Below are 24,834 nucleotides of genomic sequence, written 5' to 3'. Positions count from 1 at the left end.
AAAGGTATCAAGATTTTAAAAGCTTTGTCCCCAGGCGCCTTCCCCTCCCCTTCCCGGGAAAAGCAGCAGGGACCCCAGAAAGTTTCTCCTCAGCACAGGGCCCGGCCCGCTGGGGTATCGCACCTGGGGGCGGAGCGGCAGCGGGGCGGTCCCGGTCGCGGCCGGTGGGAGGAGCCAGAGCCGGGAGGGGGTGGCCCGGAGCGGCGCTGCTGGGATGGGAGCTTGAGAGGGGGCGAGTGTGTGTTCGCAGGAGCGCGGTAGCGGTGTCTCCCGCCGGGGTTGGTGCTTGGCGGGATTGAGCCCACCATGGAGCCGGTGACCAGGTGGAGCCCGAAGCAAGTGGTGGACTGGACGAAAGGTAAGAGGGCGACGGCCCGCTTCGTGCCGCGGGAGTTTTCCGGTGTCGGGCTCGGAGTCGGGCTCCCGGCGGGGCGGCCGCGTGGCCGGCGGGGCGAGTGGGGCCGCCGCCGGGCGCCTTTGCCAGCTCTGGCCTCGGCTCCGTGCCCGCCTCCCCCTGCTGAGCCCCGGGACAACCCCGGTGTGCTGCTTGGGAGCTGGCGGCTTTCCGTTCTCTCCTGACTTGTCTCCTTGCCTGGTAGTGCACTTGTGCAGACTTCGCCTTGCAAGTTTTAAGGTTTTTGTGGCTGTGTTTTTTTTGGGGAGGGGGGGAAGGGGTGAGTCGAGCACCGGGCTGCGTGAGGGTGGCTGGCTCCGGGTACATACATTTGCAGTGGGGTCTCCCCAGGGCTCCGTCCCCTTTCTCCGTGGTCGTGCTGGCCAGTCTGCTTGCGTAGACATCGTAACTGTTCTCCTTCAGGCAGATATCATAAGCTGACTTCCAGTTTTTCAGGCTAAAGCTGCCCACTGGTCGAAAAAACTTCAGTTTTGTAAGTTAAGCAAAAATTTTATCAGCTAGCTCAAGTAAGCAAGAACTCTTAATCCCATCACCATTAAGCAGAATTAAAACTCTGGGCTCCCGCTCGGAGAGTTGCATAGCGGCCCCTCCATCTGTCTGTCCATTCCTCCCACCCTTCATCTCTGGTGTATGCGCTTGTTTCTCTCCCTCTCCCGCCTATCAAAACTTCCTGGTCTGCTTCGAGGTTTGCTCACGATGTTGACATAGCTGCGGAAAAGCCTCAGCGGGACTGGTGAGTGACGGAGGCGTTTGGGAAGGTCTTGGATGGGAGAGAAGGTGGGGGCGCTTTGGGCGCTGGGTTGCGGGCTGTACCCGCGATGTGCCCCGTTCCTGCTGTGGGGGACCCCGCGGTGTTGGGTGTTCTTGGGTTTTTCTTTGAAGGTAGGTTGAACCTCAGTTTTGTCAAATCAGGTTGGACTCTGTGAGTGCTTTCTGAACACTGGTTAAGATATTTGCTGTCACAGTTCCCGCTCTACAGGGAATAAATCAAAAGGGAAATAGCTATGAATTCAGTGAAGTATTTATGAAATGTACTTCTGTTTTCTTATAGGACTACGTCTTATTGCAATAATCTTTTGTTAAATAAAGTGTTTTCCCAGGCTTTGCTGAAGCTGATGTGAAATGAGAAACTCTTTCAGAGGTGAAAGTTTCCCTGGATTAGAAGTGGCATTTGCTTCCAGCAGCCATTACTCCCCTGTCTCAGGACCATAACGCTGATTAGGCTTGTGTGCCTGTGGTCAGCGCTTGGCTGTAGTTTGGCGCAAGACTGAGGCAGTTTTGGAGAGCAGGCTTATGTTTTCGTACAGTGCGGGATGGACACTCCCAGCCCTCCTGAGCCTGAACATGTGCACGAAGGGGCTGGTGCCAGTGAGGGACCATCCGAGCAGCCTTTGTGAGAAGAGGATTCCAAACAAACGTGCAGTGAAGTTACGCGTTAACATATAAATAGCTTCCACAGAAAGATCTCTCTTTTCTGATTGGTATTAGTTTAAACAGGAGTGCATTGTTCCAATGAAATAAGCCTTTTGCTTTGGCATGTGGAATATTTATACAATGCTTTTCCTTCATTGTGTTTTTTCTCTTGGGCGCTGAAAGTTTGTTACCTTGCCAGATTAAAGAGTAAACCTGCTAATCATTTAAAAAGACTTTATTATACTGAAGCATGCTTGGCTTGCTTTCTTGCATAATTTATTTTACTTGCAAGTTCCTTGAACAGGTAACTCCTTAGCTGGACCCTCAATTAGTGTTATGCAGACTAATTTGAGGGCTGGCTCTAGTTGGGAGGTGGATCTTCTGACTAATGCAAACACGTGTGTCCTTTGAAATGCAAAGGAATAAATTAAAGGCTGCTGGTGACTTTTGTTTCTCCTCTTGTTGTTCAGTTTCTAGGTAAGCTTTTGACCTCTTTGGTGTGCAGCGTCATTTTATGTCACTCCCTACATGACAAGAGTGTAATAAAGAAATGAAATGTGGAAAATTTTTCTTTATGGTTACGCTTTAATCTCTGCACATTAAAATTGACACTTTAATAGCTAGCTAACAGCCTTATTAGCACAGTGTTTCATAGTTTATTTTTAATCTGAAATGGTTATTTACTGTGTAGTTCATAACCACTGGATTTTATATTTGACCGGAGACTAATATTCTGTATTTTACCTTATGAATATTATATTGAATTCCCAAGGTTAGTTTTATAGAGCAAGTGATTGGAGGGGAGCTTATACTATTTATTTTCTTACATGTGCTGTCTAGGAAGGGTGATGCCATGATCTTCAGTGAACTGGTGAAGCTGTGGGAGAAAGTATTTAGCTGGTGATATCTGTTGCATGGAGTTAGTGCTGTGGTGCCATGGAGATGTGTTGTGGAAGAATTACATAAATAACTGTGGTGGGAGATGCCAGCTCTCAGTGGGGAGATTGTTTCTCAGATAATGATGCATGTTTATAGTACAATGATAACGTATTGGAAAAATGTAGGGAGTAATGGAAATAAGTGGCCCGATTTATTCCCTTTTAATATTCAATGTAAAACTAAGAATATTTCTCCAGGAACTTTTTTTTTTTTCCTTTGAGATCTTTTTACAATTAAACACCTATAAATTAATTTCTTTTTAATAACTTTTCCAATTCAAAAGACGCATGAAATTTTCCCTCCATTCCATGAAACAAACCCCCAAAAGCAAAGTCCAAAAGCAAGCTGTAGAATCACTGCTGGGACAGTTAAGTGTTTGTTTTGTGTGGTTTTTTTTTTTTTTTTTTAATGGCTTTTGAGTAAGTTTTTCTTTGAAGAGGTCACTCTTAACCTGAGTAGTTTTATTCTGTGATTCTTGAGCTGTTCAATCCTAGGTAAATATGTAAATAAGATTTATCTAGTATTTAAAAGATAACCTACCAAGAATCAGTATGTCAAACATAAACATTTTTAGTTTTTTTTTTTTTAGTCAGGCTTTAAATAAAAAGTACTCTGTTCATTGTTACCAAGAACAGCTGATACAAAACACAGTTGCTTCTCTTCTCTTGCTAATTCAGACTAGAATGCTGCTATTTTTTGTGAACTGGGCTGTTTTTTCTGGCAGAGTGTGCTGTACTGACAGTAGTAGGCTATGTAGCTAGTAAGAGTTTGTCTAGTTAAACTGAATCTGCTGAGGAAGAGTTGTGCTTGTACTTGCTAGCAATTCTCTGCGTAGGTGAAGCATTTCTCAAGCTTTGACCAAGGATGTGATTACTTTTTTAGCTACAGTATCAGTATTTGAAAACTGTAGCTGAAATTTTTATAAGCACCTCCTCAACTTCTGTCTGGAAGAAGTGATGGTGTAGTTTTAGGATTCTTTTACAGTATGACACAAATTCAAGTAGTATTTAGGGGCCATGTTAAACCACGAGAAGGTACTTCTTTGGCTAGGATGCTGTGTTGATTTGACTTGTGGCTGGGTTGATGTGGATTACATGCTCTTTGATATAGCCTGCAATGTTTTCCTGGCTATACTGAGAAGATTATTTTTTTTTTAATTATCTTTTTTTAGGCTATAAAGTAACATCTGGATGGTGTTGTGGTTTACCTGTGGTCTGGCTCCTGTGCAGGCTAAGATGCTTATGGGCTTAAAGTATGTGTCTGTATCTTATGAAGTATGTACCTGTATCTTGCAGCACTCCATTGTGTGCCTGTGAGACTGAACTCCCCCAGAGTTCCTCAAGAGGGATTCCTGGAGTTATTTGGGTTATTGTGGGACAGGTGCATGGCCATGGAAGTTGTATCACACCTGTAGTACACTGCTGGCATTTGATTGCAGGCTTGAAGTTTCCTGGGCTATCCTGGGTGCAGAAATCGGCAAGAACGTGTTTAGTTCCTTGGGGCTATGCACATGGAGAAATATCCAACGTAGAAGTGACTTAATTTTACTGGCGTGGCAACAATTTGAAGGAAACAGAGTTATCTGATGGTGTGGAGAAACTTTCTCTGGTCTCAGAAGCCCCTGGCTACTGAAAACCCTGCAGCTAAGGTCATTCCTCAAAAGATGCGAGGGGGAGGACATCTGCGTATTGGATAGAGCCTCCTGTGTGAGAAATGTCATTGTCTTATTAGAGAACATTGCTGTGCCTCCGCTTTGTTCACTGTAGCCTGATCTGTCTCTTCCCCCTGCCCCCAGGCCTCACATACTTATGTGAGTTGTGACTTCCAGCCAAATTTTACACCGTAAAGACAGTTTGACGCGCTTGTGGTTAGAAGCCTCTGTTGTTGCGAGGCTCCATTACAATTTGGCCTTTGTCACTGTAGCTGTAGGCTCAACCAGCTGGAGATCATGCGTTGGCTTTGGTCTCTTTATGACACTCCAGGTTCAGTTATTCCCTTCCTCAGTATTTCATGGATATCACTTATTCCTGTTATATCAAGAAAAACTCTGATTTCCATTCCTGGTCAAGCTTTTGGGCAACTATATTTATTTATAGGTATGTCTGGGAGAAGTGGGAGAAATTTGGTAATTTATAAATAGTTAGCAATTAATCATGAGGGCCTGGTGTTATTTTTTTAGGGCTATCTTGCTTACCCAGGGAGATTTCAGCAAGGTTAGTCATCTTAACTGTGCGTGCTGGGAGCTGCGAACCACAACTGGATTTTAGAAACAATGATGGGTAATGCACAGCACTGGAGTATGTGTGGTGTTTTTTTTTTTAGTTTTTTTTAGTCTTTTTTTTTTTTTTTTTGACAGAGTATTTTGTTTTCAGTTAAGAAGAGTAGAGAGCTGACCATAAGTGGGGCTGCAGAAGATCTCGTTCCTTTGTTTACAATTATTTTTTAAGTAACCAAGTATAGACTGTTTATTTGTTATACAGATCAGAAAATTACATTGAATAACCGCTCTTTGCAGATCTCAGCTGAAATTCAGAATATAGTTGGCCTGTAGTATTTGACTAGCAGAAGGTGAATTTATTAAATACATCTGTTTATATTGTGGTTTGAAACAAAGTAAAAAGCTGCAGTAGTTTGTACTACTGCTGTCTTAAAGTCATTAATTCATTGTTGCTAAGATCAGTGCATATGTATGAAGAAAACCCCCAAATTTGTTTCTGTGTTCATGTGCTTAGATCATGTTTTCATGGGGTTTTTTTCTGCTGTGTTGCATTTTCTGAGCTGCTTGTGGGTTCTGTGATTCCCCTCCCCATCATCTTTTGATGTTCATAGTCAGCTCTGTTTATTTGCAGTTAAGTTGCTGTTTAAAGTATTTTAACCAAACATCAGGAAGTCTAAAAGTTGAATGCTGTCAGCGTAATATCTGGAAAAGAAACATCATAAATGCTAAAATCACAACAGTCATTAGCGGAAAGTTGATTGTAACCTTTGAGGAATGTAGTGAAACTGACAATGAATTTTCAGAGTACAAGCAATAATGCTTCACAGCTTAGAGGATCTGCAGGAGGGATAATGAATCAGTCTGATCTGTTTCACTGGCTTTACACATTCATTACCTATTGAAATAGATATTTATGATATTATGAAATGTAGCTAATTTTCAACACATGTCATATGTGCTGGAGATAACCAAGCACCTGTGATTGATTTGGTGAGATCAAATCACTGATCTCTGTAACTTTGGTCTACAGATGTGCATTCAGTATCTGGCTGAATTATAATATTGCCTCAGAGCTGAGTTCATTTGGGTTTTTTTATACGTACTTCTCTGGCACCCTCTTACATGAAGACAGTTCTTTGTTGCTGTAATGACAAAATCTCTTTAGTTTTTTGGACTGATTCTTATACTAGTAGTTAGGTGTAGGTAAGCAAAGCTTACCTACAGGTGTGCTGTTGCAGTCAAAGCTCTGTGGCATAAATGTGATCTTATCTTGCTCCTTGATCAAAGAAAGAACTCCATTTAAAACTTAATTGGTGCTCATCAAGGGCTAAGGCTTCTGTTAAAGCAGGTGTTGGTATAGCTTCTAGGTTAATGATCCTGATGTCTCTGTCTTATGTGTGCAAAATGAATGTTGCTTAGGTTGCCATTTTCTTATCATTACTATCTTTCCTTGTCTCACAGAGTCTTGTGCTACTGTGGTGAGGTTTGCTGGGTAAATCTTTTATGAAAAGTTCTGCAATATGCCCATTTCATCATTAAATAAAATATATATTGCCTGGTACACATACTTTCTGAGCCAGAGCAGAAGGGCTCAAGGTATTGCCTCCTTTGGATATGAGTGTAATGGGCCAGTGAGGCAGACTGGTTACAGACTTCTGTTGGGCTTTTTAGCTTTTGTAGCGTGTAAAAAAACAAAACAAAAAAACCAACCACCCAACTAAACAAAACCAAACAAAACAAAACCAACAAACAAAACCAAAAAACCCCTTATCTAATAAGAGATGATTTCTGCCTTCTGTTCGTATGTCATTGCTGTTGCCCATTCCAAAGATGCTTTGCTCTGAGCTGCAGGTCTTGACAGTGCTTTTTGCGCCTCCTGAAAACCATTGTAAAAGAGCTGTGTCCTTGCTGTGATGGCCAAAAGGCAACTCCTCGGTGACAGGTGGAGATGCAAATATAAGAACGAAAATCTACCAGTCCGTTTCATTGGGACAGCAGTATCATAATTTCAGTGCCTTGAAAATTTAATTTCAAGTTGGCTGCCATCCCACTGATGCAGGAGGCAGAAGAACAAGTTCAGACATGCCTGAAGAATGTGGACTGAAAAACATGCGAAGGGACCAAGGGATGGAGCTGTGCCTGGAGAATATTGTAGAGCAAAACTGAAATATAGATACCTACTCTGACCTTTGACATGAGTGTGTATGTGTGTGTGGCATTGTGGTTTGTGCTTTTCTTTTTTTTTTTTTTTTCCTCCCTGAATAGTTCTAGTCATGAGATGTATTCATTCCTTCACTTCCTTCACAAGGTACAGGATTCTTTCTGTTTGTATTCTATTAGCTTCACCAAACAGAATTTTAAAAGGGTTATGGCAAAATATAAAACTTGGTAATTGTTGGCATTCCTAACACAGGCTGTAATGGAAACTTTGGAAGAGAGAGAAGACAAAAGATAAATGTGCTATAAATTCTATGTACTTGTGTTTTTTCTTGAAAACTTTGAGTATTCCATGTAGGACTTGAACTTGAGCTGTACTTGCCAGAGTATGTAATAATATACCTCTCGAGAAATATAATCCTTGTATAAACATAAAAGCATTGTAGTTATTTCCTTGTATTTAAACACAATCCTTCTTTTTTTTTTTTTTTTTCTCTAACTATACATACTTAACACTATTTCAGACAATAACACCAGATAAATAAATCCATGTGTGATTGAAACAAGAACCTGGGAATCAAACTGCCAGTAACATTTTTATTTCTTGATGATTTTGGTTTTATCTCATGACAACATGTGTTAAGTACCACTGAATTTAAATTAAAAAAAATGAAACAAAACATGGTTTCCCCTCAGTTATGATTAGGATTTAACAGTAATCTTAGAGGAGTATGTAATATTGGCACTTGACTGAGAATGGGATTCACTGCTTATTTGGCAGGGTAGGTGTGGGTTTGATGCAGAAGTGCTGAAGCTGGAGCATTAAAATGGACTGAGATGGATGCTGTGCTTCCATAGCAGGTACTCACTGGCAGTGGAGGCTCTCAATAGAGGGGGATCTATTTTTATGCTTGCTCTTATGATAGTTGCATGCTTCTTAAATATTTTACTGTTTACTGCTTTATTATCATATATACCTACCAGACTGATGCTAGCTGGTAGGATTCTGGCTAGTTGTGGGACTTCTATTCCAATTTTAAAAGGATCAAGAGAAGAAGACTAGAGTAGAGCCTTGAGAAACAAAGTCTCTGGGGAAGAAGTGTTCTTTTGGTCCCTTATGCAATTCTTATCTTGATTAAACCTTAGTGTGTCATTATCACAGTGTCCCTGGTGCTTTACGGTCTTTATTCTTTCAGCACACCTCTCAGTGGGAAGTTTCTGTTATTTTCATTTTAAAGATAGACTTAACTTTGTGAGGAATTTGGAATGTGCCTACCTTAAACAGTACAGGTCCAATTAACCTGAAGGAAGTCATGTATGTAGTAGAGGCAGCATTAGCATGATTGTCTTGGCTGTTTTAATTCCATAATGCGTTTATGTTGCTTATGAACTCCTGAAATGTCTGTTTGGGCTACTTCAAGTGTCCCATTTATGGCTCTGCATCGTGAAGCATACAGTGAAAGTGATTTGCCTCTGGTCATATGGTGGGTGACATTCAAATCAGGATTAAGACATGATTAATTTAGATGTCCATACTCCTGTTATAGTCACTGGAGCCTAGAAAGTGGCTCAACAGATCTTGGTTTTAGTGTCTGTTACATGGCAAGTTGAATCATGCTCTGGGCTCCACTGAGTATCCTGGGAGTTCAAGCATGTCAGTCTCCAAATGGGTTCATCCCATGGTGTCTGCAGCAGAGGAAGAAAACTTGCAGGCTCTGGTTCAATGTTGTAGTTAACTGGATCTTCCTTTCTCTTTTGGTTACCTGAGAACTGCTGGGGTGTGGGAAGTCATAACAACAAATAAGGGGAAGTGCTTGCTTAAGAAAATAGAGCATGGCTGCATTTAGGGTTGTTAGGATAGTACTAGTCAATAGGCATCTGATGTACGAAAGAGTTGTTGAATGTAATCTGTGGTATGTCTGTGGGAGAGCTGTAATTGTTTTGTGCTCTTTAGCATCTGATGAAAAAATGGTATGTTTTAACACAGAGTTCTTAAAATATGGCTTGGGAGAGTAATAACAGATGCAAGTGTGATAACTTACCTCTTCTGTCCTTTTTGTCTAGTTCCGGTGCAGCGTCTTGAGTCAGTGGACTACCTTTTAAAGCTATGCAGAAAGATGGGCAGCACCTCATTATTGCATGAAAAAGCAGCATCTAACAATTGTAACTGAATCAAGGGTAGCTGATACTTTTTGGGTATTTGTGGTATAATTAGAAACACTTAGAGCCGCCTTCTGGGGCTCCTTGGGATTCTTTTTACAGCAGAAACCCTTCCAATCTAATGGTGTTAGCCATGATGGGAAACCAGTAGGAAAATGATGTTTTTCAATGATATTGCTGGAACCAAACCTTTCAAGTAGCTGGTCTTTAAAATTTGGGAAGATGTTCAATATATTGTCTTCTTAAACCACATCACAGTGCTTAGGTTCCATGCTAGTGAGCATTTAGGTGTATGATACTGTCTCTTGAAACACGGCAAATTGACAGTTGGACACTGGGATGTGGCCATGGTACCACTAGCAACATTGTATGTCAGCTTTTAGTGTGGTAAGATTAGTACTGGCTTCTAAGGGCAGTATATCTGGTGAGGAATTCCAGCTTCCAGTAGAGTCAATCCTGTGCTAGGCATGCCTGGAGACTTTTCTTGAGCTGTCATTCACAGACATACTAGTTTCCCAGGTTGTCAGCTGGTATGTATGCTTACAGGTTTTGCTCAAATTAACATGGCTCAGTTGCTGCAGAGTACTGAATGGACTGTGTCATTTCTAACCCGTGTATAACTGAGCAAAATGCATTATTGTCCAGTATCATCTTCAATATTCCAAGGGTTAAGAGTGTGTTGAAATGGAAACTTAGTTAATTATCTCTTGTGGCTTTACTGAAATACATTTTGCTCTTTAATATTCCTCCCTGTCATTTGGTATTCTCAAAAATCTGTTAGCTTTTGAAAACTAGTCTTCTATTAAGATATAAACTATTTTCATTTCAGCTGCAGCATTCCCCTAGCAGCAGCTTTGTTAGCCATATATGCAAGGGCCTTCCCTAGAGCTGCTTCTGGCACCTAGGAATTATGCACTCACTGGAAGCTGCACCAATACAGTTGTATTCTGTAAGAGATCTTCCAAAAAAACCAAAAAACAACCAACCCCAAGGCCCCAAACCTCATTTTAGCTGAAATGCTGTGAGAAAGAAGCAAGTAGCCATCAATTGAATTGAGTGACTTCCCTACAAATATCTGATGGTGTTTTGCTGTGCTTTAAAAGTGTCAGGAAGACTCATTTGGAGCTTCAGCAGAGGGTCAGCAATATCTTTTCACCACCCTACTAAGAGGGTGGAGTATTTGCTCACACTCTTGCCTCTTCATAGTTACAGGAATGTCAGATAAAGTGGCTGAAATACATACAGGGCTTTTTCCTGCCTTCTTCCACTCCACTTTGCATCTAGGAAGGAAGTAGGGCTCCTGGTCATGTTGGTGATGTTTTGGACATGTGTATGATTCAGACAGAGTCCTCAGGCAGCTTTGCTACCACTGGCAAAGAGGCCTTTGGCTTTCTTACAGTTGAGGTGTTGCACTTGAACTCTGAGGTCTCTGCTATTTTAGGAAGTAGCATTATCACTGCACACCTAGCTAGGGCTGTAAGACTGTGTGGAATGATGAAAATGTGTCAGGCAGCTAATTGTTTGAAGCAATTGCTTTAGATGTTTAAAGCAATTATAAAAAATGAAAGAAACTAAGAGATTGGGTGATTGACTGCTCAGTTGATAAACCTTGTTTTTTGACAGTCTGTTGAAAGGAAGCTGAGATGCTTCAGTGAAATGCTTTAAAATGCCTATTGTATTGCGTGCCTCAAGGCAGGTCTCTCCTGTCACTGGGACAACATTATCAGTGTATTTTACTGCTGGAAAGTTGGCGTGTGTGGTGTGTTGTGTGTTCCTTTTTTTTTTCTTTTCCTCCCTCCCATCTCTGGTCTGGCTAGATGTGCTAACTGTATCAGTCTTTTCTTCCCCCCTCTCTACTGCATTTATTGCTTCAAATGTATGCTGGCTACTTTTACTCTCAGATTTTTGTGGCCAGGCCTTCTAGCATTGCTCTGCACATCTTCCCTCATCTGTTGTTGGGAGCCCAATAGCTACTTAACCTGAAGACCTTTAAGCTTTCTGATCCTTTTCACATTGCTGTGAAGTTCTCCTCAAAGCTGTCAGCTGTGATGGCATTAACCTTCCCAGCCCTTTGCAGGTGAAGGGTGACAGCTAGCATAGTGAAATGGTCACCTGTCTAACGGTATGGAGTGTTATTCCTTGTCTTATGTTCCTTTCTCTGTTTCAAGCTCCCTTTGGACAGTGTTTGGGATTTTTGTTATTTGGTCTTGAGGCTCTTTGTGTACTGGCTCATGGAAAGGACTCGGATGTGCTATATAAAAGAATGCAAACAATAACTTGTAAGAAGCTAGAATTCCTGATGTAAATGATGTGGGGATTTTTAACATGAAGTAATGTATGCATCCAAGTAATGACAGTGTCTCCTAGGAGAATCCAGTAGTGACTCTTGGGGATCTGTCCATGATGGAAAGAAGTATGCACTGTCAGCAGTTGTCTATTAATGTCATTCAGCTTGCTATGACATAGTAATACGATCAGCAGATGCTGATGGCTGGAGATTCTCATGTGCCTGTACTTATGCCTCCCTGGTGACAGTGAGATTGTAAGGTGCTAGTCATAAATGTTTCGTAACAGTGTAGGAGGTTGTCATCTAAAAGGCTGCCTATCTGGCAGCTACATCAGCTGTTGCCTTGCAGCAAACTGCTCCCTGACATGGGTGTAACAGTAATCACAGTGTTTGCAAGGGTGCGCACACAAAGGAGAGGCAGATGTGAGTAATGGACCTTGCTGCAATCAGCTGAAACAGTTCCACATGGTGGTGTGAGAAGGCAGCCAAACCAAATTAAAGGGATCACCCCATTTCTTCCTGGGAACCAAGAAGCAGGCAGTTTTGCAATGTTGCCTCTTGCTTCCACTGTGGGAACAGGCATCATAGTGTTAATTGCCAGAGTTCAAGAAAAAGAGCTCTTGTGACTAATGAACTGATCCTTCAACCACAAAAGCCTTGAAACTTTTAAATGGCACACTCTTAATTGCATGTTTGGGATGAAGGCCCTAGGGCGGGGGGTTGTTGCACACATACAGGCTTTGTGTTAGAAATACAAACATGTACAGTGTACTGTTACTGCTTTTAGCAAATGAAATTATTTGGGGTTTAACCTATGGAAGGATACTATCTGTTTTTAGGGTCAGTAAAGGCCCTTTTTTTGTGCTTGCTAAGGAGTATAAAAATTACTCTTGGTGGAAAGGTGTTTCCAGCAGAAGAGGCCTAACCTATTAAAGTTGAGGAAGGCAGCCACCTTAAGAAGTACGCTTTAAAGGGGACAGTGCTTTTGTATTGCCTGTAGTCAGTGTGTAATTACTGTGATTAATATGAATATTGCATGTGACTGAATTCTGTGCTTATGCTTACTTATATTTTATTCCTTTGGAAGAGTATTTATCCATACTGTTGTGAAGAAGTTGCTAGCAACAGTAAACCAGATGAACAGAGACTTGGTGATGGGATGCAGGGACTGGTGAAGTACAGCTTGGGATAAAGTAGGCAGAAGTTTTGATTTTTGTCTCTGACTGACTGGAATGAATTGGGCTTTTTTTCAAGTTGGGTTATTGCTTTGCTGTGAGTTTTGCTGTGTAGTAGTCTCTAAAGGCTTTCCTTGCTGGAGGTTTCAGCATGAAGATGTGGCTGTGTGGCTGGTGGGGGTCTGGTCTGCCCCAGAGCTCCCCAAGTCCAGCCAGTTCCCCCTCTAGGAAGAGGGTGTGAGCTGCTGCTTTCAGCTCTGGTCCTGCAAATAACTGCATGTGTTTGTTTTGTATTGCCCTCATTGCAGCGTCTTTCAGCAGGATTAGTGTGTGCGCATGAGTGGGGAAACAGAAATTGAAGTTTAGTGCCTGCAGACCAATAGGTTGTTGACAGTTTTATATCTGTTAAAATTAAAAATGAAGAGGGTAAAATATATGTCTGTGTTATTTCACGTGAGAGGGATGGGATGTTTAGAGAGAGTAACTTGGGGACTTCTGTGTTACCCTGTTTATTATATGCCCATAATGCTCTTATGTGGATTGCTTGTTTTTGGGACATTGCTAGTTCTGTCAACTTGAAATAAACACTAGGATAGGAAAATAATGTAAAAATTTTTGTACTTACTGTAGTTAAAGAAGGGTGATGGTTTAAACATGAGTTAAATGGTCTCTGGGTGAATTCCTCAAATGGAAGTATTCAGTAGTATTTTCTCCTTTTCTTTCCTCTTGTGACTGTATTTCCCTTCATTCCCATTATTTTCCTGTTACGTGGTCTTCTTGCCCAAGTGGTACTTTGTCATGTTGGTCTTACATGGATAGGAGCTGCCTTGCTGTCTCCTGACTGTTTTATAATGGTTTTCAGAGGATTTTGGACTTCTTTCCTCATTAAAGAAGATGCTTATAGAAGTGGCCAGTAGCAGAAAATGTTCTGATGAATTGCATTAGTCCTTGGGTGGAGAGCCCTCATTCTTTTCCAGTGAATGGCAAGCAGAAGAGAGGAGTGCCTGGTAGCCTCTGTGGTCACATTTTGGAAGTAAGTTGGTACTTTGCACCTTTCTGCTTATGGATCTCCATTACTTTTGAAGAGGATACAGTTGGAGTCGGTGGGTTTTCTGGAAGTTTTGGTAGGAGAGCACATGGGGATGGTGCCATCTTCTCAGTAGCAGTCTTGGTTTGGGGTTGCAAAGCCAAATCTACATAAAGAGAGCATCTGTGTGAGATGCTATTTCTTTCCTACCATTATGAGAACTTCTAAAAATCACTAATGCCTTTAATTTAAAAAAGAATTGCCTACCTCTCCCTCCATCTCCTTACCACTTACCTTCTCCCCACTGTTCCTCAACCCCTGTAAGACCTAACGATTAACTTAGGTATAAGTAACGTCACTACAGTGACTATAAGTGAAGAAAAAAGATGAACAGTGATCAAACAGGCTTCCATAAATCACCATCTTAAAAATCCATCATGGCATAGTTAACAAATAGGAATACTCCCAGGGGTTGAGAAGGATCCAGCTGGTTGCATGTTCTCTCTTCTCTTACGCAGCAGCACACAGAAGTATTACTTCTGAGTTGACATTTCCAAATACATCCTTTGGCACAGTGAGCAATTTCTTATGATTTGGAAGTCTGAAAATTGCAAAGAGATTACTACACAGTACTAACCGTGTCACAGATCAACAGTCCAAGCTATGGAAATTCAGGTAGCCTGGAAAGAAGACTCTGTGATACTTGAGATAAAGTATGGATCCAGGAGAGAGGCTGCTTGGACAATGGTCAAAACAACCAACTGTATTGGAACAAAACTTATGATATTTCTGGATCAAGTGTGATATCTTTTTATTAGTGGACAAACTGCTTCTTCTAAGTTTCTATGCCCTTGAGTTTTATACACTGATACCCATCAGATGGCACTTTTACAAAAATCATGCAACTTTTAAAGATGGGGAAAAGGAAGAGGGTGGGCAAGAAAAAATAATTTTTTAAAGGAATTTTGTAACCTTTTACATGTTTTGAATTAATGACTCTAGTAAGTCTATTCTGTGACTGAGGTAATTATAACTCCTTTGAGAAATCAGGAGGAGAGCAGATCATATTTCAGTTTTGCTCTGGAAAATTATGTTGATGACAAGATAAGTATTTGTTAAAGTGGCCAGGCTTCTTCCAAATCTGTATTTCAAGGACGAGCAAAGCTTTGAGAATTTTACAGTGCTCATTAAATATAATTTAGTTTTTCTTTCTATGCCATTCTTCAAGTATAATGTTAGTCATGGAGCTGCATGAGGTGTTCACTTTCACATAAAACCTTGCATTTACTACTTCTCATTTCCACTCTTTGTACTGATTTGCAAAAAACACTGAAGTTTGTAATAGCTGGTAGTGGACTTCATCCAGCTTCTGAGCACCAACAGGGTTCATTATTATTATGTTTTTTAGACTTCGTGGTATTTGAAAGGTAAACAGAGGAACAGTGAGTAGAAGAAAAATAAGAAATTAGTTTCTAGGTGACCCTAGAAATAGAAATTAGGGAGGAGAACATATTTGACTTGAAAAACAGGTGCAAGAATTATTACACACACTGTTTTTTTAGGACAGTATTTGCATCTGTTTGATTTTTAGCCTGCTTTTCACCTGTTTCAGAGACTTCTGGTTTGAGTTCATTGTTTGTGATTTACTACCGTGTTAAGTGCAGCTATCCATTCCTTGCTCTTGGAGTTTCTTGCATGTCTTCATAACCCAGGCTAGGGAATTGAAGAGTTTTATCTGTATTATTTTACTGTTAGTGGGTATCTCCCATTGTTAGTGTCCAACTAAATAGCCATATCCTTGTGATTTTGCACTTGGGGTAGCTAAAGCAGGGTCTGCATTCAGGAAACTGCAATATGCAACTGGATTTTCTGGGAAGCAGGAATACAAACCTATTATAGTGATGCAAAAGTTAATAGGTGACATTTTGATCACTGCTCTTAATACAGCAGCAGATCCATGGGTTATTTTTAGTGCTTAAAGTTATGTTACAGGATCAGGATGAGGGCCTCATTGTAAAAGATTGCATGTAATCTCCCACGTGCACACACATACACACGTAGTGTGGTCCCCAAGGAGTAAATTATGTCAGACATTAAGAATGCAAACAATTTATGGGATTTTTCAGCCCTTTGTGCATCTGTTTTGCAAATACAGAACTCAAAGCCTTAAGGAGAGATTGTTCACTTAATACTTACTTAAAAGTAGAGCCGTTAAATGGTTGGTTTATTATCTTCATGAATGTTAACTATTTAGCCTTATTTAAAATCCAGCTTAGAGAATCCTCCCCCATGGTTACTCTACGTATATAGACATGGCTGATGTGAAGTTTGATATAACTGAAATTAGGAGTAATAGTGTTTGGGATGAGGGAGAAATATGGTCCTTATAAGGTGGATCAGCCACTGGATAAACAGTCATTTTCTCCATGGGTGGCTTGTCAGTTTTTAGGAGGCATCTGCCTGTTTTTGCCTCTTGCAAGGGTTGCCTTTCTGTACCAGTTCCTGTCCTTTCAGATGTTGAATTTAGTACTTAATTGAGATGGGCATGGGAGCTCTTTTTAAAATGAACTGTTGATTAATTTGTTTTGTATGAAAGCTAATGAAAGAAGTTAACATACAAAGATATTTTGCTAAAAAAGCTTTGAAAGTAACTTTTTAAAAAAAGAAAACAAACAGTGCCATAGAAAACATGCTGTATGAGGCAAAATTGACTATACATGAGAAATCAGTGATGCTATGTAGACAAAGAGAACTGTTAAATGCATGAGAATAATCAACTGAAGAAGCATTGCTTTGAAGTGTCAGTAGGCAAATGATGATACAGGTGGAAATACAGGTGGCTGTATATTACTGAGGTTAACTCTCTGTGAAGCAGAAGCATTTCCTCATTCAGACTGCTTTGAATTTCTGACACCTTGAAGTTTCGTCATGTGATGGTGCTGATGCAAGCTACGTGTTACTGTGAATACATTAACATTACAATTGAAATTACAAGACTTTATAAAGGGAATGGCTCATTAAATTGTCCAGGAGTCCTCCCATGTCTGGTGCTGTTGTGAAAATAGTTTTTAAATTTGGTTGTGAATTACTTTAAAGTATAGTAATAACAAAGTTAGGTGAGGTAGAAAAGTACTGTGATAGGGAGCTGCCTCTTGTTAAGTTTATCTTTACGTTGGCTTCCTGGAAAATAGGAGCAGGGAGGTGTGAGGGATGGGGTGAAACTGGCAAAGGACATACCCCTTGGTAAGAAGTGAAATGTTGCTTCACTTTAAGCAATATTATACAAAGTGACTGATGGTAATAACATTTGAGTCCCATAAGACCAGTCTGACCAGCAGCCTGGGACACTGGTGTGACACATGTTGTGTCAGTTTTGAACACTTAGTAAATGCACTTGGTGTGTCTCGAATGCTTTGTATCTGGGGATATGGTGAGAGCACTGGCATGCAGGAGGGACTTCATTTTTATGTCAGGCACTGACAGTGCAGAGACCTTCTCTAGTGTCTCAGGAATGGTTATGCTGGTCCATGACACAGAGCTTGTCCAGCCTACTATTTGCAGCGTTTTTCTGGTACACTGGCGTGCCTCCCAGAAGATAATCAAACACAGCCAGAGCACCTGATGAGCTCCTCATCACCTCTAGTTTGGCTCTCTGCACCACTGTTGTTATGGATAGGACCTGGAAGGTTTTCTGGCAAGGTGGTGGTAGTATGGTATAGGTGAGAAAGAAGAGGATCAGGGATGTTGGAAAGAGGAATGGATGGTCAATGGGAAGAATGAGACTAGGGGGTGGTCTTTAGCCGTACAACATGACTTGGAGACTGTATCCTAATTCTGTAATTTCCATAGTTTCTGGAGTTTTTTGCCTCTGGGGACTTAAATGTTTCCATTTTCCTGCTATGGATTAAGCTACACTTAATATACTTATTTCACTAGAACAATAAAAAGAAATTGTTTCCATTAAAAAAAATTAGCTGGTTCCTGTAATCTTGTGGATGACTCTACAGCTAGCATTGAGACTATTTTAGGTTCAGTGCCATTATACTTCTATGAGTGTTCTGGTTTTGGCTGGGATAGAGCTAATTTTCTTCATAGTAGCTAGTATGAGGCATGAGACTATGTTTTGGATTTGGTGTAAGCATAAGCTTTTGCTTTACCTAATTAAACTCTCAACCCATGAGCTTTCCCATCTTTCCCATTGCAGGGCGAACAAGTGAGTGAACATCTGGGTGGTGCTTAGTTGCCAGTTGGGGTTAAACCGTGACACGTAAGCAAAATAGTGAAGTGTTTTAAAGGCTTGTTTGGAATAAAAGTTCTCCTGTAAAAAGTGTGTGTTAGAATAGTGGTATTAAAATGTAACCATCGAACAAATTCAGCATGGTTATGTGAGTTGGAAAATTCTGGGAAATGTATTTCTCTGTGGCTGCACTGATTTAGTGAAAACATCTGTATGTTAGTAGCAGATACAAGATTTATTTCGGACTTCTCTTTGGAGCTGTTAATGGGTGTGAGGAAATATACCTCTCTCTAAGTGGGGTCCACAGCTGTTCCAGTGAGGAGCAGCGTGGGGGGTCTCAAGAGGTGCACGCCAGCTCTCTAGCCGATGAGGTCTGCTGAGCATAGTGGTGCCACTTTCTGCTATCCATCCACCATCCCCCCGCAACTCTCTGCCCTCATTCTCTGCAGGAATTCCACAGCAAAAGTGGCAGACAAGGTTGTGTCCTCCTCCTTCTTTTCCTAGTTTACAGCCCATTGTACTAGCTGAAGCTGCTGCTGATGTTGAGCTTATGAAGGTCCTGTTGTGGTGGTTGAGGCACAGGCATCTGTGCAGTTTGCCTTCTCCTGTCAACATGTTGATGTTAAATGACTGGGACAAATCTGGCTTTGGTGGTGTGGGGAAGCTTTACCTGAGTTTTGGATAGAAGTGAGTTGGCAGTGATCAAATATTCATCTCTTTGTGCCATCTGGAGTCCAATGAAGTGAATGTTCTGAGGTAATATTGTCCTCCTGCCTGTTGCCTCTTTAGTGAGAGTGTGAGTCAGGGTGTTTGACCATGGTGAAGATGAGATGGCAAATAGTCTTCTGCCTCAGTTCTTGTTGCCACCTAGCTGCAGAAGAGACAAGTGCCCATGGGTGGTTTGTTTCTGAAATAGTCATCCCAAATGCTCTGTACAGGAGAGGGCACATGGTGAAGTGGATCAATTCTGTACAAAGCCTAGCACTGTACGGAGGGAGCGACAAAGGTCTTGTCTGGAGATTCTTCTCAACTGCAGCTTTCAGTGGCCAGATACCACTGTGATTTCATTCCTGCTGAAAACCCTGCCGTGCCTAGGCAAAGCTGTTACTTGCATCAGTGGAAGGAACAATTAATTTTTCAGTGAGAGAGAAAAACAGACCTACCTTGACTACAGAAGTTGCAATATAGAATATAATTTAGAATGTATTGGCCAGCATGTCTTAAAGTGTCCTTCATATAAATAAAAAGCCTTAGTGGAGTGAGAAAAAGGAGTACTGGAATAGCTTGGTTTTCTCCACTTTTTTTTTTCTTTTTGTTTTACCACTGTCTTTTTTTTTCTACTGGAAGACTTGGTCGTTCTTTGTGCATTGGGAAACAACTTCTGAGCATCTTGGAGTGAGAATTTTCAATGCCAGTGTGAAACAGAGCACCCACATTTAAACTCTGGTGAAAGTTTGTCAGAGTTTTCACACAGTGTATGAGGACGATATGTTATGTCACTAATTGCCTGTAGGACATATTAGTGTATTCTGTTGTATGTGGAACAGGTCTATACTCATTGCTGAAGTGGAGTTAATGAAGTCACTCTATGCTGGGATAACAAAGTAACTAACCTCTGTTGATGCCGTGTTTAAGCAGCACCTTTTGATTAGTCACAGCCATCAGTTGCAAGCAGCAAAAAAAAAGAACATAATTTTCTAGGGTGTAGAAAGGAGCTGGCAGTGGTTTTGGATATTTTAAATCCTATTGCATCTATTTTTCACCACTGCCATTTAGTCATCTTTCTTGCCCTTCCTAATGCATGCATGCATGCAACTTCAAAGTCACATTGAGTGATAATTCTTTTACCATGCTACAAGGTTCATGTTTGCTGATGCTGTCAGTCATGTCTTCAGCAAAATTATTTTAAGTGGTGACAAACATCAGGGTATGTTCAATGGAGGCACTTGCTGTCAAAAGAGTTTGAATGAATTGGTTCAAGAACCATTTTTTAGTAACAATTAAAGGTGAATTTTCCTGCCATTGCAGTAGTCTGCTATAGTATGCAGCACCAAGCTCTGTGGGTTTAAAATAATTTTTGGGGTGGGGGCAGGGGGAGCTACATTGATTTTTAGATATAATGGCAAAAACTTAAGGTGAAAAAGAATAACAAGATCTTGGTCATACTTGCTAGAGGTGCTTCTGTGTCAGTGGAGTGCCATTTTAAACCCATTTAATTTCAGCTGTTTTAAATGCAACCAACAGACAAATAGGCACACCTTTGCATGTATTAGTATATTGGGCAAAGGGATGTTTTCTTGTTTCAGTTTGGAGTTTATTTTAGTTCTTAAGTGCTACTTGAGCAATAAATATTGATTCAAGTGCCTCATTGCAGCTGCTGTTCTTTAATTTGGTTTGTGTTGCCTTACTCATGCTGCACTATACCCAGAGGATGAATGTTAGTTACATTTTGCCACAAGTAGGATATTGTTTTTACTGTGAAGTTTAGGGAGGATGTTGTCACCAGTGTCCCTGAAGACATATTGTGTTATTGGCTAGGAAGCTATTTGGGCTTGTCTGCCCAGGGCAGGTGTGTTCTCTCTTTTAATGTGTTTTGCATGCATTTGCTGAATGTTGGCTTTCATTGCGTGTTCTATTGAAACTTAGGGTGCCAGGTCTATCTGCATACAACATATGGATATGCTCTGCTTTCATCGCATTTATTTAGTTTGTCAAACAAAATCTGTTAAAGCATGGAAAGATTGCTTTTACCAAGTGTAGCTGGTCAGGGAGTGAAGTAGTTGGTTCTTAAAAGAGAAAATCTAAGTATGAGTGTTGTATTGTGTGAAGATGCTTGATGCAGACAGAGAATGTACACCAAAGCAGGAAAAAAAATGACGAGCATCCGTTTTCTTCTTCTTTTTTTTTTTTTTTTTTTTTTTTTTTTTTTTTTTGTTCTTCATCTGTCTCTGGTCAGCAGTCCTGTTCTGGTGGTAGCTGGGATTAGCAAAGAGTTACAGCTGAAGTGCTGCCAGCAAGATATTGTGCTGCCAGGTGTTTGAGGTCTTGAATATGAGCCCTTGTTTGTGGTTCCTTTTCTTCCTTCTTGGAAACCAGTTTTCCCAAGTGTTCTGTTTTTGTCTGGGATAGTTACTTTTCTTCCTAGTAGCTGGTATAGTGCTGCATTTTGGTTATAGAATGAGGATAATGTTGATAACACACTGATGTTTTAGTTGTTGCTAGGTAGTCAAGGACTTTTCAGCTTCTCATACTGCCCTGTCAGCAAGAAGGTGAGGAGTGCACAAAAGGTTGGGAGGGGACACAGCTGGGACAGCTGACCCCAACTGGCCATAGGGATATTCTACACCATATGATGTCATGCTCAGCATATAAAGCTGGGAGAAGAAGGAAGGAGGGGATGTTCAGACTAATGGCGTTTGTCTTCCCAAGTAACCATGACACATGATGACCCCCGCTTTCCTGGAGATGCTGAACAGCTGCCTGCCTATGGGAAGGAGTGAATGAATCCCTTGTTTTGTTTGTGTGCACAGCTTTTGCTTTACCTATTAAATTGTCTTCGTTTCAACCCACAAGCTTTCTCACTTTCACCCTTCCAATTCTCTCCTCTGTCCTATTCATTTCAGCCCTAGAAGCCAGAAGATATTTAATGGCCTAATATTCAGAGGTGGAGTCAATGGGGTTCTCTTGGGGTAGGGGTTGACGTTAGACAACAGCAAAGCCCCACTAGGTTATGGCTGGCTATGTGCTACAAGGGCCCAGAGCTGTGCACAGATGTCCAGTCCAGCCCAGCTGATGAAAAACATGACTGCACCTGTATGTGGACTCACCTGCCTTCAAATCAGTGGGAATGTAATACAGTGGCTTTTTCTTTTTGATTGTTGTTCCTGGGTATGCTCTACCTTTTCATGGTCTAGAGGGAATTCCCTGTCAAACTGAAAAACACTGTCAATCTGTGATTGTGGCATAGTGATCTGTTTTCAGTGTAGTAAAGTATGATTGGCCTATGTCTTCTGTCTTCATGCTTGTATCTCTTTTATAAAGAGAGGTTTTTCTGGTTAAACTTGTATGTCATTATGCTGTAGGGTGTGTGTGTTTTGGTGGTTTTTTTTTTTTTTTGGAGGTGTGGTTTTTTTTTTTTGGTTGGTTGTTTTTTGTTTTATTTTTTTAAATGTGGAATACCAGCACAATTCACTTTTCAATTTCTATAGTGTTATATTTTAATTTTACCTTTAACTTGAAGCTTTTAAACAATGTTGTAATAAGGAATTATCTTTGGAAAGAGAACTATTAAAAAAGAAAGAAAACTCAACTTTTGAGTTTTAACTGAAATGCTTTTGGAATTAAATACCATTGACTTTTCATTTATTATACAACTGCTTTTATCTCAGTTCATTGTGTACTACCATTCACTCACATCAAATATATTTTTGCGGTCTTGATGCAAGTTCACTCATTGTCAACTGAAGGTACAATTTCTAAATAAACTCACTCTTGCAATTTTCCACTTGCTGTTAGTATCTCAAGCTGGATTACAACCCACAAGAGCAACTGTATGAGTCATTGTGATCTATTTCTAGTATTACCAGGGTCTATTTTTGCCTTTTTTTTTTTTTTTAACCCGTCTGTAAAGGTCTTTAGTGTTTAGCCTTTTTCTTCTGCACTCCCATTTCGCTGTATACTTTTTTTTTTTTTGCTTTTTTGGGAAAATCTTCTGCCACTATTACAGTAAATACCAACACCAATAACAGCTTCCACTAGCAAAGAGTTAATGGTTTTCTTAAGTCTTAGGATAAAAGTAATTAAAACAAAGCTGCTATTTACATTTTGGTGCTGTGTGCACAACTGTGGAAGTCCTGTGTCTGGTGCCATCTAGCTCAGTGTCCCATCCTGAATATTTTTGGCAAAAAGGGCTATGTTAAGGAGTATCATAAGAAAGATGACATATTGTGTGTTTCCTTCTGTAGGCTTCCTCAAGCCTCCAACCATTTCTGGTTTAGTCCTTCAGAGTTGGGCATGACTTCTATGGCATTTACTTTCATGAATCTGTTCACCTTCCCCTGAACCTGAATGGATGTTGAACGCTCATTGTATACTGCTGTGTGAAGAATCATGCTCTTATTGCCTGTTTGGACCTGTTGCATGGTAGCCTCATTGACTCTCCCTAATTCCTGTGTTGGAAGAGATGATGTATAATGAGTGTTCTTTCTGTTTTTCTGTGCCTGGCTTTATAGGCCTCTATTGCATCCCTCTCCTCCCTACAATATTTTCTTTCATAAAGACTTCACTCTTGCTTGGTCCAAGTCTGCTTAGTTTCCTGAAAATATTTTGTTTCCTGAGAAATATTTTTTTCTGTCTCTTCTAGAGAGAGGTCTTGCTTTGCAAACCTGCTGGAGTCCTTGAAAGGGTACAGCAAGTGTGTGGACAAAAGCTATTTTGAGTCTTCCTTAACACACTTCCATGTTTTACCCTGTGAAATGTTGAAGCTTATAGTTGTCCTCATATTCATGGTCCAGAGCATAATGGGTACTGCTGGAATTGTAGGGAGGACTGGTAAAAAGTATAGCACAGCGGAAGGCCTGTTAGTTTGCAATTACATGGAACAACTGAAGGTTAAACACAGCCTCCATAGCCCTTCTGATCAGGATGGTTTACAACCCAAATTTACCCACCATTTCTTTTACTACAAGGCAAAACTTTCAGTGTTGCATTCAAAACAAGCTGAGGGATTTATGGATGGATCTGAATGAAATGAATGGATTTATTTTGAGGTAGTATGAACACATGTGTATGTAGTCTGTTTTTCCAGGCTAAATATGTTAGTTGGAAATGCTGAAAATAGGAACATGTTGTAAAAGGCTTTCTGTGCAACTGTTAGTCAGAAGGAACAGTAAAGCATTCATTATTGAAGTTGAAGGCTTTGCCCTTTCCCTGTGTCCTGCTGTGACCTTCATGACAGGGCTGCCCTTTGCATCCCTGCTGGCAGGCAGAGGGTGGCAATTTGTCTGGTTTCATCCCTGTATGATGTGGGAGACAGACAAGGAACTTCTGTACTGTTCTGGCTGTTCTAAGCAGTGCATGTCCTCAGCAAAGTCAGACCTAATGCCTGGTAAAGGCAACAGGCTATTCCTGCTTCATTAGGATACAGATGATTAAATAGAAATGTGGAAGTGTTGCTTATAAGTTCTCCTCAAGTAGTCAATTATTTTATGAACAAGTTGGTTTATGCAGGAAACATTTTGTGATGCTGATAAGAAGCAACTCTTGCTCTTCAGTTTTTTTTTGTTTTTTTTTTTTTTCCTCTTTTTTTCCAAAGTGATTGATACTTCAGATGGTGGTGGTGTTATGAGTGATTGTGAAACTACTTTGATTAAAAAATTGAACAAGGAAGTTTTTTTTAACCTTTGTACACTAGACAGTAATTCAAAGATCCCTTGAAGGCTTTTTTTTTCTTGGCAAACTAAGGCCTTTGAGCTCTTTTCTGGCCCTTATAAGTGACTCATGCCATCTGATAACTGAACTTTTGTTTTGAAAACTTATGGAAAGATAAATGCTAAGACAATAATGTTAGCTAAGAAAAAATCAGGCTGTGTCCCAGAAATTCAGTTCTTGCCTAGCCTTAAGTTATTACTGAATTAACTTCCCACTGACTGCTCTAGATTTATTTTTTATCACCCTTTTAAAGGAACCTGAACTGCCTTGTCAATGTCATCCCTGGCTCTGTTTGTCTGTAATATTGGAGGAGGAGAATGGCATCTGTGGTGTTACAGTGGAAAACCCCTTCCACAGCGTTCTATACAAAGAAACTT

General features: G+C 40.6%; 1 protein-coding gene across 2 annotated transcripts in view; it reads left to right on the top strand.

Annotated features, from left to right (window-relative positions):
- Positions 1-206: 206 nt before the first annotated feature.
- CNKSR3 (CNKSR family member 3) overlaps positions 207-24,834 on the top strand; it is a 63,012-nt gene continuing 38,384 nt past the window's right edge. For both annotated transcript variants that reach the window (XM_082048297.1, XM_082048296.1), the window contains exon 1: positions 207-358. In XM_082048297.1, the coding sequence (XP_081904423.1) occupies positions 307-358 (52 nt within the window). In that variant the 5' untranslated portion in view covers positions 207-306. The remainder of the gene's footprint in view (positions 359-24,834) is intronic.

Source organism: Streptopelia decaocto (genome assembly GCF_964273445.1).
Source record: "Streptopelia decaocto genome assembly, chromosome: 3".
Lineage (NCBI taxonomy): Eukaryota > Metazoa > Chordata > Aves > Columbiformes > Columbidae > Streptopelia > Streptopelia decaocto.
The sequence above is the reverse complement of the archived record's forward strand: the minus strand, read 5'-3'. Positions and strand labels throughout refer to the sequence as shown.